The 18,335-nt window shown below is 36.2% G+C and overlaps 1 protein-coding gene across 1 annotated transcript in view; it reads right to left on the bottom strand.

The window, feature by feature from the left end:
* The window catches only part of TTC7B (tetratricopeptide repeat domain 7B), a 334,803-nt gene that overhangs the window by 114,614 nt on the left and 201,854 nt on the right, over positions 1-18,335 (bottom strand). The window contains 1 exon segment of the mRNA XM_043985520.1: positions 3,070-3,186. Within this exon segment, the coding sequence (XP_043841455.1) occupies positions 3,070-3,186 (117 nt within the window).

The following is an 18,335-nucleotide window of genomic DNA, read 5'->3' as shown; positions in this document are numbered from 1 at the left end:
CACTCCTGAAGCATTTATTTCTATTCTGGGAAAACAAGTTTGAGGATTAAAAAAACAAACAATAATCCTCGCAAATCTAGGTCCTTCTTTCTCTTCCCCAGCTCTGAGGTGTCTGGGAGTACAATGATAAGCAATTAATTCAACAAACATTTCTCAAGTGTCTATACTGTGTTGTAAGGAATAAATGCTATGTGCAAAAAGAAGACTGATCCTATGATCTTAACTTCAATGAGCTGACAGGAAATATGGACACAGTGAAAGCTTTTTTTTTAGGTGTTTATTTTAAACTTTTAAATTTTTGCTATTTTCTTCTCCTTACATTCAATATTCTTGGTTGCTAAGTGGGAGGAAATGTGGGGAGGTGGGAGAAGCGTGGAGGACTGGGTAAAAATTGGCAATAGAAAGGTGGTGGATTTATTTTATCCTTCTTAAAGGAGATATAAGTAAGAGGAAAAATAAGGAACTAAGCTTGGGTTTGGCCTCAAACTTCCACTAAGACAAGAGGAAAATTTCTTGTGCTAGGGAAAGACAGCAGACCTAACTTAAGTGGCAAATCCAGTTCCACAGCCAGTAGATTAATGGACTTAAACTGCTAAAAAATTTTCACAAAGTATCTCCAGGGTTCTTGGTAAGAAAGTCTCCTTCAAATAGCCATATTTGTTTCACATCTGCTCTATTAATTCCAGGACTGGCCTGTCCCAATCATCCTAGCCATGGTTAAGATGACAAGGCAAGAAACACTTACAAAAGGGATCTATTCCTTTATGTTTTTGTTTTGTTTTGTTTTGTTTTTAGTGAGGCAATTGTGGTTAAGTGACTTGCCCAGGGTCACACAGCTAGTAAGTGTTAAGTGTCTGAGGCCAGATTCGAACTCAGGTACTCCTGACTCCAGGGCCAGTGCTCTATCCACTGCGCCATCTAGCTGCCCCGATCTATTCCTTTAAAGGCAAGAAACACTTAACAAAGGAGTCTATTTCCTTAAAACACAGAGAAACAGATGCATGAGACAATGCAGTTTTCTTCCTGAAGGTAATGGCTATCCCATCTTTAATAAAAATTGAAAGACTGAGTCAAGAGAACTGATACATGTTTAAGAGTCAATTCCTTTAAACAAGAGATGATTTGGTAATAAGCTATTCTGTGGACTTTTTAGTATCTTTCTGTGGGGCGGAATGAATTCTCCAAAGTCTTTATAGATGCCATTTTGGCAAACCCTTTCTCATGGTACAGTAAGTCGTGGTTTAATAATTCACATATGTGGGCAAAAATTTCCGTCTCATTAGGAATACATGACCTGGTGGTTTGTAATGTTTTTGGGGTTTTTTTTTTTGTTTTTTTTTAGTGAGGCAATTGGGGTTAAGTGACTTGCCCAGGGTCACACAGCTAGTAAGTGTTAAGTGTCTGAGGCCAGATTTGAACTCAGGTACTCCTGACTCCAAGGCCAGTGCTCTATCCACTGTGCCATCTAGCTGCCCCTTGTAATTATTTTTTAACTAAACCTGTGATGTCATTAGCATAGGAATCATCCTCTGGGGAACTTTCTCCCCCATGCAGATCAGTACCTTTTCTATTACTATGTCTGAAGTACACTTAATGAATCAATCTGTGACCCATGGCAGATAATTAGGACTTTGAAAGTAGTTGGGGAAGGGGTGGTACTAGAGATCAAATTTGAATTGAGCTTGAGAAATCATAAAGAAAATAAGAGTAAAGAAGCCTGTATGTTCTTAGGTTAACGAATACTATGAGATTTAGAGTTCAATGGTTTTGCTATGTTGTACACCCAAGCAATATTCACTATACCTAATTTGAGAATTTCCCCTCCCATTTCCCTAGTAAGTGATCATCCAGCCTCCACTTGAAGACTTTCAGGAAAGGAAAATCCATCACATCTTGAAGTTCATTCTGCCTTAGGAAGGTTTTACTTAGATGGAACAGAAACTAGTCCCTCTGCATTTTTTGCTCCTTGTTTTTATTTCTGTCTTCCAGAGTAAAGTCTAAACCCTTTTACATATGACAGTTCTTAAACTACTTAATGACATCTATTATGTTACTACTAAATCTCTTCTTCAGGCTACCAAGTTCCTTCAATCAATCCTCATAGGGCCTGGCTTTCAGTTCTTTTACCATTTTGATCGTCTTCTGATGGATGAGTTCCAGTTTATAAATGTCCTTCCTAAAATGTGGCACCCACAGTTGAATGCAACACTCTAGACAGAATCCAATCAGGACACAGTACAGTGTCCACTTTTCTGGATATTTCGCCTCTATTTATATGACCTAGGATAGTTTTAGGTTCTTTGGCTGTCACGTCACATTGGTGATTCATACCATGCTTGCAGTCCTTTATGATGTCACAAGCTTATAATCTTTGCTAAGGGGAGGCTGAGGCTGGTGGACATTATAAGCTTGGGAATTCCAATCTACAATGGGCCAAGCTGATCAAGTGTCTGCACAAAGTTCACCATTAAAAAAGATGTGGGGAGCAGCTAGGTGGCGCAGTGGGACAAAGCACCAGCCCTGGATTCAGGAAGACCTGAGTTCAAATCCAGCCTCAGACACTTGACACTTACTAGCTGTGTGACCCTGAACAAGTCACTTAACCCTCACTGCCCTGCCCAAAAAAAGAAAAAAGAAAGAGGGGAAAAAAAGATGTGGGAGGGTTCGGAAGGGTAGGAGAAACCAAGCTGCCTAAGGACAGGCAAGCCTGCCCAGCTCGGAAACAGAGCAGCAGGTTAAAGCTCGCATGCCCAACAGAGGGGGACCAGGACCATGGATAACTCCTGTACTTCTATCCTGAGTGAGAAGAGAAACCCAGTCCTTTAAAAAAAAAGCACACTGAGCTTACAATCCATTAAAATACCTTCCTGCCTCCCAAAGTGCCTTCCAGCCATGCTTCTTGAATCTGAAACTTAAGCAACAGATTTTCTTGAAGGAATAAGTATAGAAAAGCCAAGCAAAACATTTTCAATAAGGGCTTGATGATGGTTAAAATGACCATTTGAAAGAATTCTGTTCATTGGGAAACTATGCAAAGACAATACAAAACAGGATATTCTGGTCTCTTACCTGGGATTAGTGAGGTTGTAGCAGGACTTCCATATTTGTAACATGTGCTTGCAAGTAAGGAGGGCCTCGTCCGGGCCCCGACAGAGTGATTCCAACTTCACTTTAGAAAACAGTAATCTGACAAAGGAAGACACAGGAAGAAACAAAAGAAAAAATTTACTTCAGGGAGCAACCACCAAACCAAGAATAACAAGAGACAATACTATGACCCTATAGCATCTTGTCCTTGCTAAGTTTTAAGCATTTCAATGATTATTACTTTTTATCAATTTATTATAGAACTAACAACTGGCATTTTTATAGTACTTCCAGATTTACAAACTTTCCATTTACATAAATCATCACATTTGAGCCTCATGACAAGTGGGGTACAATATTTAAGATATTATTATCCCTATGTCATTAAGGATCACAAAGGATTTATTTTCATGGTATTCCTGTGAAGCAGCTTAAAGGTGGCTATTATCATCAGGTAGATTTTAGACATTAGAAAATCAAAGTTAAGAGCCTGATCAAAGTGAGAGAGTTTAAATGACAAGGCAAGGGTGAGAATCCACGGCCCTAAACTGCCTGTTAAATACTAAATGAGTAGACAGAATAGCTTTGCAAAGTATCATCATCACAATAAATAGAATAGATGTGGTCAAATTAACACACAAAATGAATTGATTTATTCAAGAATCTGAAAAGTAATGTAATCTTGTCAAGATTACAATTTCTAGGAGCCAATTTATTCAACTTGGGATTCGACAAAAGTCTAACTCTATTCATTTATAAAATTTTACACGTAATATGAACCAGCTATCATAAACACCATCAAGGAATCTCAATTTTGAGTACTGACTCTCTGTGATATGTTCTATACCAAATTACAGTTAGTGATAGGGCATATTCATTCACTCTAAATTTATAAGCTTCATGAGTATGGTGATTATGTCTTCTTCATCTCTGTATGCCCTCAGGGCTTAGCACAGTGCTCTGAATATAGTAGTTGTTTAACAAATGTTTACTGAATAAAATTATTGATGTTAAGGAAATCATGTAAGGATTGGAAAATAAAGCCTATCAAGAAAGACTTTAAAAGATTAGTGGCCTAGAGAAGAGAAACATACTCAGTTGAGTACACATTTATTAAGTGTCTACAATATGCAAAAGCACTGTGCCAGGAATGAGGGGAGCTACAGAGATTTTTTTTACAAAAAGGATATGGTGTCTGACCATAAAGAGCTTACAATCTGCTAGGCAAGATATGGCATACACAAATAAGGAAGATACAAAATAGAATGTGATAGGACAACAGAGAGACATGAAGGGAGGGGGCAATTTCAACTGGAGTAATCTGGAAAGAAGGTAGCACTTGAGTAGAGCTTTGAAGAGACAGATTTTAATAGGTAGTTATGTACAGGAAGTAATTTCTTGATATGAGGATAAATGGTATTTCCATGCAAAAGTGGGAGAAGATAAGATTGGGGGGTGGAACATGGTTTTGGTTTGGCTGGATTGGAGAATACATTAAAGGAAGTTCTGGGAAGTAGTCATAAAGGTAGATTAAAGGCAGATTATGGAGGGCCTCAGGTACCCTATAGAGAGATAAAAGGCTTCTTGTCTCTGCCTATAGGACAGGACCACTTGGATCTTTGTGAAATGTTATAACAAATGTACCACCTGGCATTCTCATCTACCCTGAAACTAAACCCTTCTTTATATGTTGTCTCACTCGGTTATTAACATGTGAGCCTCTTGGCATAAAGGACTGTTTTCTATTTGTATCCCCAGCATTTAATGCAAAGCTTTGTACATAGTAAATGCCAAATAAATGCTTTTTCATTCCATTCATGTAAAAAATTATACTCTTCATCATTCTGTACAATTATGAAGGTACAACTTCCAAATGCCCTTCTACTCTCACAAGCACCATTTCCTCTCAATTTTCCAGATGCCTAATTTCTCCATTCTCTCTGCTTATTACTCCGGCGAATCTGACACAAAGTTTTTTGAGACTTTCTACACAATATTTTTGGGTCCCATCTTTTAGTCTTTATTTCCATCATCTGAGGATAGGCCCAATGTGAAACATGGATTACAAAGGATTCAGTTGGTTTCTCAATTTTCAATCCTCCTAATCTCTATTTAGTAAAAGTCTTCCTTGCTCAACATTTCATAATATCACTGTCCTACTTAAGAAACTTCTTTATTGTTTATAAAATTAAAGCCCAATTTTTAACTATGATTTTCATGGACTTCTACCAAATGGCCATTTACTCACATATTGTGCCATTTACTCCTGACAATTTTCTTTTAGCCAACTATTACTATTCTTTTTTACTTCCATTCACTCATTCAACCTCCATTTATTAAGATCCTTCTCGGTTCAAAGCAATATTATACATGCAGAATCAATAGGCTACTGAGGGAATACAAAAATAATAAAGACTGGATATATACTACTCCCTTTACCTTCATCTTCACTAATGCATGGCCTTCATTTCCTTCTAAGTTCAGTTAAAAAATAATCTCTTGTGGGAACATTTATATCCTCCTCTACTCAGGCTATATCATATTAACCTGCGTTCTTCATGATGCTTTATAAAAAGTGATTCCTATTTGGCTTCCTCATGGTTATAAGAATATAATCTCCTTGAGAGCAAGAGCCACCATAGCTGTCACAGAATCACAACAACGCAAAGGTCATCCACTCCAACTTGTTAACTAAAAGGGAATCCCATCCATAATGTCCTCAAGAAGTGGTCATCTAATTTCTGCTTGAAAGCCTCCAGTGACAGTGAGCTCATCACCTCTTATGGTTTTTCATGTTCAGTTTTTGATAACTGACTGTTAGGACCTTCTCGTTATAGTGATCTAAAATCTGTCTTACGTAACTTCAACCCACTGTTTCTAACTCTGCCTTCTGAGACTAAGAGAAGCAAACCTTCTTCCACATGTGATCCCTTTTAATACTTGACTTACTTGCAAGGACTTTATTGTACCAATATGTGGTCTGTCTATAGTGGGCATTTAATCAATATAGATGACTGATTTCTCCACTGAGGACAGAGAGGAAGGAAATCGGGTTCTAACCTTTAACATGAAGGATTTAAGTTATATACAAATAAAAATTTCTTAACCATGAAGCGATAACCATTAGACCAAATTCCATAAGCGTATTTTCTCCTTTGCTATATATAGCCTTTATGATGTCAAATAAAGTGCTCTGCCTATAGGAGAACTCAATAAATATTTCTTGTATTACTGAATTGACTAAGACACTGTGGTGGTTATCAGAGAAATTTACTAAATAGGGGGCAGCTAGGTTGTGCAGTGGATAGAGCACTGGCCCTGGAATCAGGAGGAACTGATTCAAATCCAGCCTCAGACACTTAACACTTACTAGCTATGTGACCCTAGGTAAGTCACTTAACCCCAATTGCCTCACAAAAAAAAAGAAGAAAAGAAAAAGAAAGAAAAAGAAATTTGGTAACTATCTTTGGTAGGTCCTTAAAGACAGAAGATGCTCCCCTTAGTGTAGAAACAATTAAGGCAAATCTTGCTACTAATACGAAATCAGACATTGTAGTTGCAATGTCTTCAGTGGAAAGAATGCTAGATTTGTAGTCAGAGGACTTAAGTTCAAATCCTAGCTCCACCACTTATTACCTAGGTGATCCTATGCAAATCTTTCATTTAACTTCAGTTTTCTAATCTATTTTATACCTTGGAAGTACCTTGGCAGCTCTAAATCTAAAATTCTATGACCCAAATGGCTCAAAGGAAAGCCAATAAATGGTTAGGTACTCCTAGATTATATGATCCCTCAAAGCTTGTGCAGCTAATGACTTTATATAGGTTATGATCATTAAATCAATATTTTTTAGTGTAGATTATCACTCATGTATAAGGTATGGGTACCATGACAGGACAAGACAATGAATATAATATAGATAGTTCAATAAAACAAAAATAGGGAAATAGACATCCTTATAGAAGTTTAGCCTATGCAGAATGGCAGACTTTCAAGAAATAAGGATTGTCTAAAGTGCCCTGCTATCCCTAGAAGCGCAAAGACTAATGGTAGTCTTTTCCCACATATTCTCCCTCTGACATCCATCTGGAGTAATTAATGGTAGGTGTGTGGTAGTTCACACGAGCCTCAGGGACGATGGAAGTGAGCATAAAGAAAAAAAGGAGACAACAAAAAAGACAAGTGATTAAATGGTTCAGGTTGGTCCTTCATGTAACCATATTCACTGCTGGGAGTATATGTGACAAAGCAAGAAGTGAAAGTAAAAAGAAAAACATAAGAGATTAGTAACACAATCATAAACCTACCTCGGGAAGGACCACCAAATCTCTCAGTGCAAAGTAGGGAGTAAACATGCATTAGGGTGGTTACCCTGGAAATGATGCTGGTCAACTCAACAAGAGAGAAAGCTGAGTGTAAAAGGTTGTAGACAATCCTAAGGAAAATCAGGAACAATTCTACATGCTATATGTATTATATCATTAATCAATAAATTACCTCCTGGCTATTAGACTAAAATGTAATCCATGTGGAAAGTAAGAAGGTATGGGACACAGGGAAGGAGAGGGGGAAGAGTTTTCTTAACATATAGATAATATACCTTTATTGGCAATTATCTAAGATTTTTTAAAAATGTACAGAAAGTACAAAAAGCCAGAGCCTGTAAGCACACAGCTTGAAGGAATGTTCTATATACTGATACTTGCTGGAAAAAGAACTTCTAATTAACATTAAATAACAGCTTTCAAACACTTGACTCAGGATATGGAGTTGAAAAGGTGTGGGCTGAATTAAAAGAAGCCAGACAGAGAGAACAATGAAGAATTCAGTGTGCAGAAATTAAAGAAAAAGCTAGCAACAACACCTGAAAGTTAAGCAAGAAGAAATGCCTTGAAATAGAGATACTGGAAGGGAAAAATAATTCAGATAGATAAAAATTTCACTGATTGAAAAATAAAAAACATTGTATGGGAAAAAAAATCTTACAACAAGCTTAAAAATACTAGACAGAAATTCAGATATACCATCTTTATAGCAATGATGAGGAAAGCAGGAAAAGAACAAGCAAAAAAGAAACGATAATTCTCTTATCAAATTCCAAAAAATTCAGCATGTTTGTCAACCTCCAAAACAATAAAAAAATCCACCAAGTGATACTTGTCATCATTTCTGCCATACTCTGTTCACACATTTTAGGACTGTTCTAAAACATCTGGCCTGGTTTACATTAAATCAAAAGAAAAACTAAGATACACAAACAGTGATTAGCATTTATTCACTCCAGTAGAGGCTTCCAGATACAATAAACCCAACCCATAACAGAAACCATGAAGCAAAAAAAGAATTGTATGGAAATGCAAAAGTGTCAATGTATCATTTAATACATTTGAAAATATGTAATTGTTTAATTCCCAGAGAGTTATGTAACAGACTAATGTAGTAATGCTAAGCACATGATCTAAATTTTAATTGTGAATTAAATAATTCTGACTGCAAATTAAATAATTTTCTCCAAAAATCAAAGTTAAAAGGTTCAAAAAATCTAAGAAATCTGACATAAAAAACTGACTGATTTTTTATTATAAGGGGCAACTCTGAGAAGGGGAGGGATACAAGAAGAAATTTAGGCAACATAAAAACAAAAGATATCAATAAAAGTGGTTTTTTAACTAATATGGATTTAAATTAAGAATCACTGAATTCCCTGAAAATTATGATTTAAAAAAAACATGCCCATACACAATTATTTCAAGAAATGATAAATGAAAAATGTGCATATCTAAAATTACCAGAGCAAATTGAACATAGAATCTACCCAGTATTGCCTACAACAAATGCCAAAAAGTCCTAGAAATATCATAGCCAAAATTCAGAGTTCCCACATCAAGCAAACAAACAAAAAAATACAGTAGGCATACAAAAAGAAGTTCAAGGACCAGAGAATCACAGTCAAGATCACACAAGACCTGGCAACTTGTAATGTAAATGAGACACGATCTTGGAACACAAAATTCCAAAAGGCAAAAGAGATGGGATTATAGTCGAGAATAATTTACCCTGCAAAGCTGAGTATTTAAACTATGGGGAGAAAAATGGACCATTAATGGAACAGAGGACTTTAAAGCATTTCTGTTGAAAAGAACAGAGCTAAATAGGAACTCTGAAATACAAGCACAAGAGTCCAGAGAAACCTAGAAAGGTAAATTTATTTGAGCAATTGGAAAAAGTTGTATGATAATGTCATGCTAACATTCTAAAAGAGAGAGAAGAAACAAGTGTCCTTTGGAACCTTAATAAATGTCTTCAAAGAGTACTAAGTAAGTTAAGTAAGGAAAAGAGAAGATCCAAGTGTGGACTTGTTCTCTTTTGAGGATTTTAGTTGAGAGAAAGAGAAGGTACAGTAAAATAAATATAGTTTTGTACAAAACAGAGGAGAAAGGGGAATGGAACTTATTTCTCAAAAGTGGAATATATAAGAAGGGTAACAGGAAATAAGGAAAGAAGTGGGGTAGGCACTAAATGAATCAATACTCTTAGCCGAAGAGGACAAAGGACAATTAAACAAGACACAGCTTGGTGTAAAAACACATTGAATGTGACAGGGGAAAAACTGGGGATAGGAAAGTTAAGATAATACTAAGGAGTGAAGAGTCAGAAGGAAAACAAATTTCCTAATCCTGAAAATTGTGGGGGAGGAGTGAATAAAAGGAAAAACAATGCTAATTAGGGTCTAAAAAGACATCCATCAATTGGGAATTGCCTGGACAAACTGTTCTATATTGAATATAATAGGAAATTACTGTGCCATGAGAAATGACGATAGATAGTTTCAGAAAATTCTGTGTAGTATGAATGCAGATGATGCCAACTGATGCAGAGTGAAGAAAGCTGAACTAGGAGAACAAGAAGCAAGAACAGGAGTTAAGAAGGTAACAGGAAAGAATAATTTAATCTGAAGAAAGTAGTAAGACACAAATTAGACACCGTCCCCCCAAAATAAGATAATTCAAAGAAAATCACCACAAGGAGATAAAATGTCACCCTTAAGGATTCAGTTAAAATAGTGCTTATGGGAAAATTTATATCTTTAAGTACTTTAATAAACAAAAAAGAACAGATGAATGAAATAAATATGCAGCTAGTATATTTCATCAATAGTCCTTTGGGATTGTCTTGGATCGCTAATGTGATTTTCAAAAGAAGAAAACAAATGAGCCAATATATAAAATGAAAGAAGAATAAAGAACAAAGATGAAATCAAATTATTAGAAGCAATTTTGACCTAGTTCCAAAAAAAGTGATAACTTCAATAAAATGGATAAATGTTTATAAAAATTTAAAATATCCACATTATTTGAACAATAATTGAACAATAGAGAATTTAAATAGTTCTACCTCAGGAAAAAAAAACAAAACTAAACAAGCCATAAATGAACTGTCAAAGAAACTCCCCATGGCCTGATCAGACTTCTATTAAACATTCAAACAACAATTAACTCTAATTTTACATAAATGTTTTGCAACAATAAGAAAAGAAGAAATCCTACCAAATTCTTTCTATAAATGTGGTTCTGATTCCAAAAACAAGGAGAAAGTAAAGAAAGAAAACTATAAAACAATATCTCTAATGGCAATCAGTGCAAAAAAGAATGAATAAAATATTAAGAAAGAAGAAATAACAACATATTGAAAAGATTACACAATAACCAAGTTGGATTTATACCAGGAATTCAGTGTTGGTTCAATAACTGGAAAACATAATATGAAATATTAAAAACAAGAGATAGGGAGGAGGGGAAGAGAGGAGGAATGGGGAGGAAGGGAAAGATGAAGAGGAGGGAAATAAATTATGTAAAAATACAGAAGAGAGCAGAAGAAAGTTCAAAAGTAGTCGTGGACAAGCAGTACAATGTTAGTACTACCATGTTAAATTTTAAATATTTTTTAAATCATATATATATAATAGATTCATATACAATGCTCTCTGTCTAGCTTCCTTTGTATATGAAAGATTAATGTTTGCTGAATAATTTTCTAGTTTATAATTTTTTTTTAATCTTGGCTATATTTTCTTAGTACTCTAATATTGCCTCTCTTTGATGACAGGCAAGAATTACTGTTAGATCCCATGTCAATTACATTTGCTTTTCATTTTAGCGGAAATGTCAACAATCTGCAATACTCTATCCTTCTAGAAGTATTTTTAGAACAAAGAGACATATTTAGCAAGAATAAAACATTTCAAAAAACCCCATTTTGGATTATTTCTTCCCCACTCTCACCATGGTGTCCAACAAATCTCTCCCATCTCTCTTCTCCACACCTACTACTGCCACATTAGTATAGATCCTCATTGCTGCTCTCTCAAACTATTACAACAACCTCCTAATTAGTCCCTTTGCTTCTAGTCTCTCCACAACCCAGTTCATCCTACCCACTGTTTAAAGACCAGTCTTCATAAGGCACAGCTCTAGGTAAGTCACCTTTTCCATTCTTCCCCTTGTGGTAAAAAAAATGAAAGTTTTTTTTAACAGTCAGGATAACTGAAAGACGCCAGTTTTTTGAAGGACCACCCTTTCGGGGAGGAGCTACACCAGTGCACCTGCTGTGCACGTCAGACTGCCTGCTGAGCACTCGACTTCTGGGGTGCGAGCTTAAAAGGCAAGGAGAGAATGGAAGTGGGGCTTTTTCATGCTCTGCTGGTCTCCTGACTACACTGCACAGATGGTCTCTCTCTCTCTCTCTCCAAAGGTGGCCTTCGGTTTTGGTGAGTTTTTATAAGGAATATAGACTAAGCTTAGACTTAAGACAATTTGTATTGTGTTTCTACTTTCCTATCCTTCTAATCAACATCACCTTGTGACTACCATAACAATAAAAGGTCTATCTAGAAAACCAAAAGCTTCTTCCATTTACTAGTCTGGGAGATAAATTAAGGGAAAGGTTAAGTGGGGGAGATTTATGATCTAATATCCAATTTTAAATCTCACACCCTCAAGGGAAGAATGCCCCCCAAAAAAGCTTTTAATGACTCCCTTTATCATATAAAGTCCCTAGTCTGGCAGTCATCAAGGATCTAATAAACAATGTGTAGGGTACCGTGCTAAGCAATGGAGAAAAAAGGAAGTCTGCCCTCAAGGAGCTCATAATGGAGAAGACAACATGCAAACAGCTAAATATGAACAAGATCGAGGCAGAATAAATTGGAGCTAGTTAGAGGAAAGACACCAGCATTAAGCTTCATCACAGAAGAAAAGACTTTGGTGAGGACTTGAAGGAAGTCAAGGAAACCAGGAAGCACAGACAAGAAGGGAGGGCATTGCAGGCACAGGAAACAGCCCATGAAAATGCCCAGAGTTGGGACATGGGGGATTCTTGTTTGTGAACTAGCCAAGAGGCCAGTGTCACTGTTTATAGTACCTTGTTGTAAACTTTGGGTTAAGTATTTAGTCAGAGGCTATATTACACAATACTATACATATACTTTATGCATTTCTAGGTTTCTAAACTTTTTCTGTGTCATCTGCTGGCCTTCACATGTCATCTACGGCTTCCACAAATCTCCCCAAAATTTCTATTTAATTTCTTATGCTGACCCATGATACAGGAAAACCATGATGGGGGAAATCACGATATATATGGGATAACTGTATTATTTTATGGTAGCTCCATTTTTCATCAGTAGCTCTGCTTGGTTTCACCTCGCAGAACATCATGCCCTCAACCTAGACATTTCTGGGTGCTCTCCCTCCCCCCTCCTTTTCAGCTTCTTTTTGTGCAGTCTTCTCCCGTTAGACTGTAAGCTACTTACGGGCAGGGTCAGTCTTTCTTGTTATTTGTATAATATAGTACCAGACATATACCTGGAACTTAATAAATGTTTATTGAATTGAACTGCATTTAAAAATATTCTGAAAAGGTGTCCAGAAAGAGGCTTTACCAGACTGTAAAAGGGGTCTATGACACCAAAAAAGATTAGTAACCACTGTTGTTACAGGATATATTGCTCACCTGTGTGTAAATATAAAGGGCAATGAATGATTTTCTGTTTGCTTCAATCTAAAACCTTTTCAGTGCTCAAGACAGGCTTGCTACCAAGTCTTCCAAAATTTTATCTGACCAGGTATTTTCAGCTCTAGATAGGTATCTGGTTTCAACAGTCGAGCATTATGGGTAGTGCTGGTATGACCTGAGCCTGCAACTCATAACTGAAGTATTAAATTGTGGAGAAATTATATGGGTTTTATTTCTACAAGACTGTTTCTCTTTCCTCTAAACACCACTCAAAATCTTTGTTGTTTTTTTTTTCTCCATAAAAAAAAAATTATAAAGAAGATGTCTAAGTAAAGTTGAAATAAATTAACTGGACTTCAAATTTCAGTGACTCCAACACCCTACAGCTGCCAACTCAAGATGTAGCAATGGATTTCCAAGATCAATTCTGCTGAAATGCCTACTGTCTAACTTTATTCACAAATTAAAACAATTGCTAATAAACTGCTAGAGGCTGATACCCAACTTGGTTATTAGAATCTTACGAGATCTAAATTATCTGAGAATAGAGACTAGAAAAATAAGATAGAATTAAACTCAGTAGGGAAAAATAAACAACCCAAAAATACTCATTTTGTCTTTTCAGAATAAGAATTAGATGATTCTTATTAGCAAAAACTACCCTAAATACACACACACACACACACACACACACACACACACACCCCCTCTCTTTACATTTGTATTTCACATAGCTTTCAGAGAATGTTATCTGATGTGAATCTCACAATGCAGAGATAACCCCATTTAACCCATAAGGGAATTGCTCAGAGATGTTTATAGTCTGATATAAAACAACTAGGAAAGCAAAGAGGCCAGTCTCAGAGTCTTGGCTTCTGACTCAAAGACCAGTGTTCTTTCCACTACACTTAGTGCTCTCTTTCTTTCCTCTCTCATCCTTCCCTCCTTCCACCCTCCACTCTTGAAAAGTGCATTTAGAAAAAGTTCCTATCATTTTAAAGAACTAGCTTTCTATTACAGATATCTTTTAAAAGACATCTTTTGCAGCTGTATTTCCAAGTTTAATCCTATGAAAGAACTCTAGATACTGGGAATTTAGAATGCCCCTCAATAGCTTAGACTAGTGTTCTAACAGATTTACATGCCATGATTTTGATATGATGGCTTACACAGACTATATTATAGTCAAAAGCATCCAGAACCTGAGTTGGAATCCTAATGGCTCTTCCTCTTACTATCTATATGACTTTATAAAGTCACTTTTCATCTGAGCCTTAGTTTCCTCATCTATAAAACAAGGCAGTTTCATGAAATGAATGCTAAACTCTCTTCCAACTCTAATATTCTCTGAATCTATAATCCTATAATATGTGAGCAAAATTCTTTGATTACCTATTGGGTTTTTTCTTTTCTTTTTTTTAAAAACAATAAAATTCTGTTATTTCAAAATGCAAGAGCCTGGAACAAAGGGATTTTGATTTAACTGCATTTGGATTATTCAATATTTTTCACTGAAGAACAGTAGCATCTCGTTGGCTGAGAAATCACAGGAGCTTGAAATTACACATTATTTTGGATATACCATTATCATTTTAATAAGGCCTTAAAGCAATATGTTGGAACTTTGGAAAATAACAAAGGTAATAATAAAAAGGAAAGGAATGTCGGCTTATGTTTATCAATAGGACCAAATCTATGAAAAAGCTTATTGACTTCCATAAAATTTCACCTCTTATTAGGTTTCAATTTAAAAAAAAAAAAACAACAACTAAGGAGGATAATATTAAAGTATGGTGAAGTGAGGAAAAGCACAGGACTGAAAATCAGTCCAGTTCTGGCTTCATCATAAACTAACTACATGACCCTAGGTAAGTCATTCTCCTTTCGATGTTTGCCTTATCTGTTAATTGAGGGCACTGGATACTGGACTAGAGGATCCTCTAGGTCCCATTCATTCCCAATAGTCTATAATTCTTTGATACCTACTTAGGAATAATGTTACAAAGAAAAATACTATAGCATGTGTAAATGTGCTTTGAGCTCTTGGGCAGAAAGCTGTTGAGTACAGGAAGTCCTCCAGATTCATAAATACTGGAGCCAGATTATGAATATGTATCATCAAACTGCACTGGAGTCATACTACCTCTGGTTCACATCTCTGTGTCTCAGTTCCCTGACCTATAAAATGAAAATTCTATTGTATGGCCCCCTGGTACTGTTGTAGACTTTTCCTGTCATATCTCACTGGTCATTTTTGATAAAAGAAGGTCATATGTCATCCCAGGACTCTCCTCTTTATTAAAAATTAGATTTTAAAAAGAGGTATATAATAGGCATATAAAAGACATTCATTCACAGAAGTCCTGCTACTTAAATTCATTGTACCATGGAAGTTGTAATCCTAGGTTCTAAAAGGTCATGCCGGTAAAATGCAATTTCTGACAAGTTCAACCACAATGCAAAGGCATTGAGCATGGTCCTTGTGACAGATGAGGTCAGCCTGACCAGGGCCAGCGTGTTTAATCATGAAGAGGTTCATCTTTGGGAGACTTGCCACTTAGTGATGAAAGCTTTGGCCAAGGCAACCCATGAAACACAGTACAAAATGGCCCTCAGCCTTGTGTGTAGTCTCCTCCCAAGCCTACAGGGACAGCAACAGAATAATGGAAAAGACAGTACAGTGCATGCTAACAGTCACAAACGTTTTTTAGAGTATAAACAGGAATTTAACTGTCACTGCAAACATGAGACCTTTTGTCCAATGACCAACTAGACATACAACTAAATAAACTGAATCATATCAACATTGACACTCATAAATGAAACAAAAAGATATAATTAAGTTGCAGCTATATGGAAAGATGATTCACATTTTTTATATAGTTGTTGGTAGTTTTCATTTCTTTTGAAAACTTTTCATATGACCTTTGACCTATCATCTATTAGGAATAGCTCTTGCTATTTGCTACAAAGTATTTTCCCCTATTAATTGCTTCTCTTTTAATTTTAGGTGCATTGTTTGTGTAAAAGTTTTTCAATTCTATGTATTCAAAATTGACTATTTTTTCTTCTATGACTTCAATCCTTCCACTAGTTAAAAATTCTGCCCCTAGTGATAGCTGCTAAAAGTACCTTCTTCCATTCTCTTCTTCCTTTATGTGACTTTTTAATATAATATCATGTATCCATTTAGAGCCAATTGTTATATATGCCATAAATAAGTATCTTTTCATATATTAATGTTATATTTAAGTATAGATAATTGTTGAGTATTCAATTTGTTCTCCTCTCCTCCATGAAGTCTAAAAAATTATTATTCTTCATCTTTTAGTAACCTTTAGTGCCTTTTTTTTTTTTTGGTGGGGCAATGGGGGTTAAGTGACTTGCCCAGGGTCACACAGCTAGTAAGTGTCAAGTGTCTGAGACTGGATTTGAACTCAGGTACTCCTGAATCCAGGGCTGGTGCTTTATCTACTGCACCACCTAGCCGCCCCCTACTTTTAGTTATTCTTAACCTGATTTAGTTATTCTTAACCTAAAATCTAGAAGGTTCCACCAAGCTAAAACAGTTTTAGGTCTGGCAAGACACAGCGAGTCTGTCATCCAAAGACCAGACTACCTAAATTGGGAGAGGCTCATCATCAAAGGACTAATCTGGAGAGGATGACTTAGAGCAGAATTTCTTAAGCTAGGGGTCACTGAACACCAAGAGGCCAATAGATAGATTTCAGTGCGTCTGTGAATTTGGACAGGAAAAAACAAAACAGTTGGCTTCCTTCATAATTCTATGTATCCTATTGTACGCATTTTAAAATATTATTCTCAAATAGGGTCCATAGGCTTCACTAGACCACCAAAGGGGCCAAAGAGAAAAAGTTACAAACTACATCACCATACTGCTAATTCTGCCTTGGATGCTCAACACGTTCCCAATTCCTTCCACCTTCTCTGCACTCTGAATGGAAAGCTGGAGGGATGGAGCACTAAACTCCTCCCAAAGCTTTCCTTCATAGAGGGCAGGATCTAGAGATTCCAGTTTGCTCTCCACTTTTCGTTTGCAGCTCTAGTAGAGTTCAAAAGTTAGATCTCCCATGGTCCTTCCCACATTCTCCCCCATTTCCAGCTTTCTTGTCTCCCCTCATTATACTACAAGCTCCTTGAGGGCAGGGACTGGTTTTTTTTGTTTTTGTTTTTTTTTTAGTGAGGCAATTGGGGTTAAGTGACTTGCCTAGGGTCACACAGCTAGTAAGTGTTAAGTGTCTGAGGCCGGATTTGAACTCAGGTACTCCTGACTCCATGGAGGGCCGGTACTCTATCCACTGCGCCATCTAGCTGCCCCTGGTTTTTTTTTTTAATCACTAAGCATAGTTCCTGGCACTTAGTAGGAGCTTAATAAATATTTACTGTATTGGGAGGAAAAAACAATCTTCTGGTTTAGCAAGATCATCATCTATATTGGTGGTAGATGCATTCATACCAATGAAATCATGGATCCTAGAAGTATGTGATACATATACTGAAATACATACAAATATATGTAAATGACTATACATATATGTATATACATATATACATGCAAATTACTTTTTCTAAATGGGAAATAAAATGAGTCAAATCAATAAAGTGTTCTTAATGAAAAATACAGCCACAATTTGCAACAAGGCATTAAACTACAGAGCCAAACAATAAAGTAATGTCACAGAGATATGCTCTAGTGGAAAGAGCATTGAATTTGGAGTCAAATGACATGAATTTAAAGCCCAGCTCTGCTATTTATTTGTATGACATTATGCAAGTCATTTAACTTCTCTGGGCCTCAGTGTCTTCATCTATAAAATAAGAGGTTAAACTACATGGTCTCTGGGGTCCCTTCTAACTGAAGATTTTATCACCCTATGATTAGGTAAACTATGATGTCCTTTTTAACTCTAAATCCATGAATGTATCTATGAATTCTCAAAAGTTGATGCTAGGGGCAGCTAGGTGGCGCAGTGGATAGAGCACCGGCCCTGGAGTCAGGAGTACCTGAGTTCAAATCTGGCCTCAGATACTTAACACTTACTGGCTGTGTGACCCTGTGCAAGTTACGTAACCCCAATTGCCTCACAAAAAAAAAAAAAAAAAAAAAAAAAAAAAAAAGTTGATGCTGGTTTGCAATTCTCAGTTGTACTTTCCAAAGACTACAAGGAACAGACCATCAATTCTCAATCCTAGCCTTTTATTTAAAAATAAA

The sequence above is a fragment of the Dromiciops gliroides genome, chromosome 2 (assembly GCF_019393635.1).
Source record: "Dromiciops gliroides isolate mDroGli1 chromosome 2, mDroGli1.pri, whole genome shotgun sequence".
Lineage (NCBI taxonomy): Eukaryota > Metazoa > Chordata > Mammalia > Microbiotheria > Microbiotheriidae > Dromiciops > Dromiciops gliroides.
Note: the sequence above shows the minus strand (reverse complement) of the source record. Positions and strands in the feature narration are given on the sequence as shown.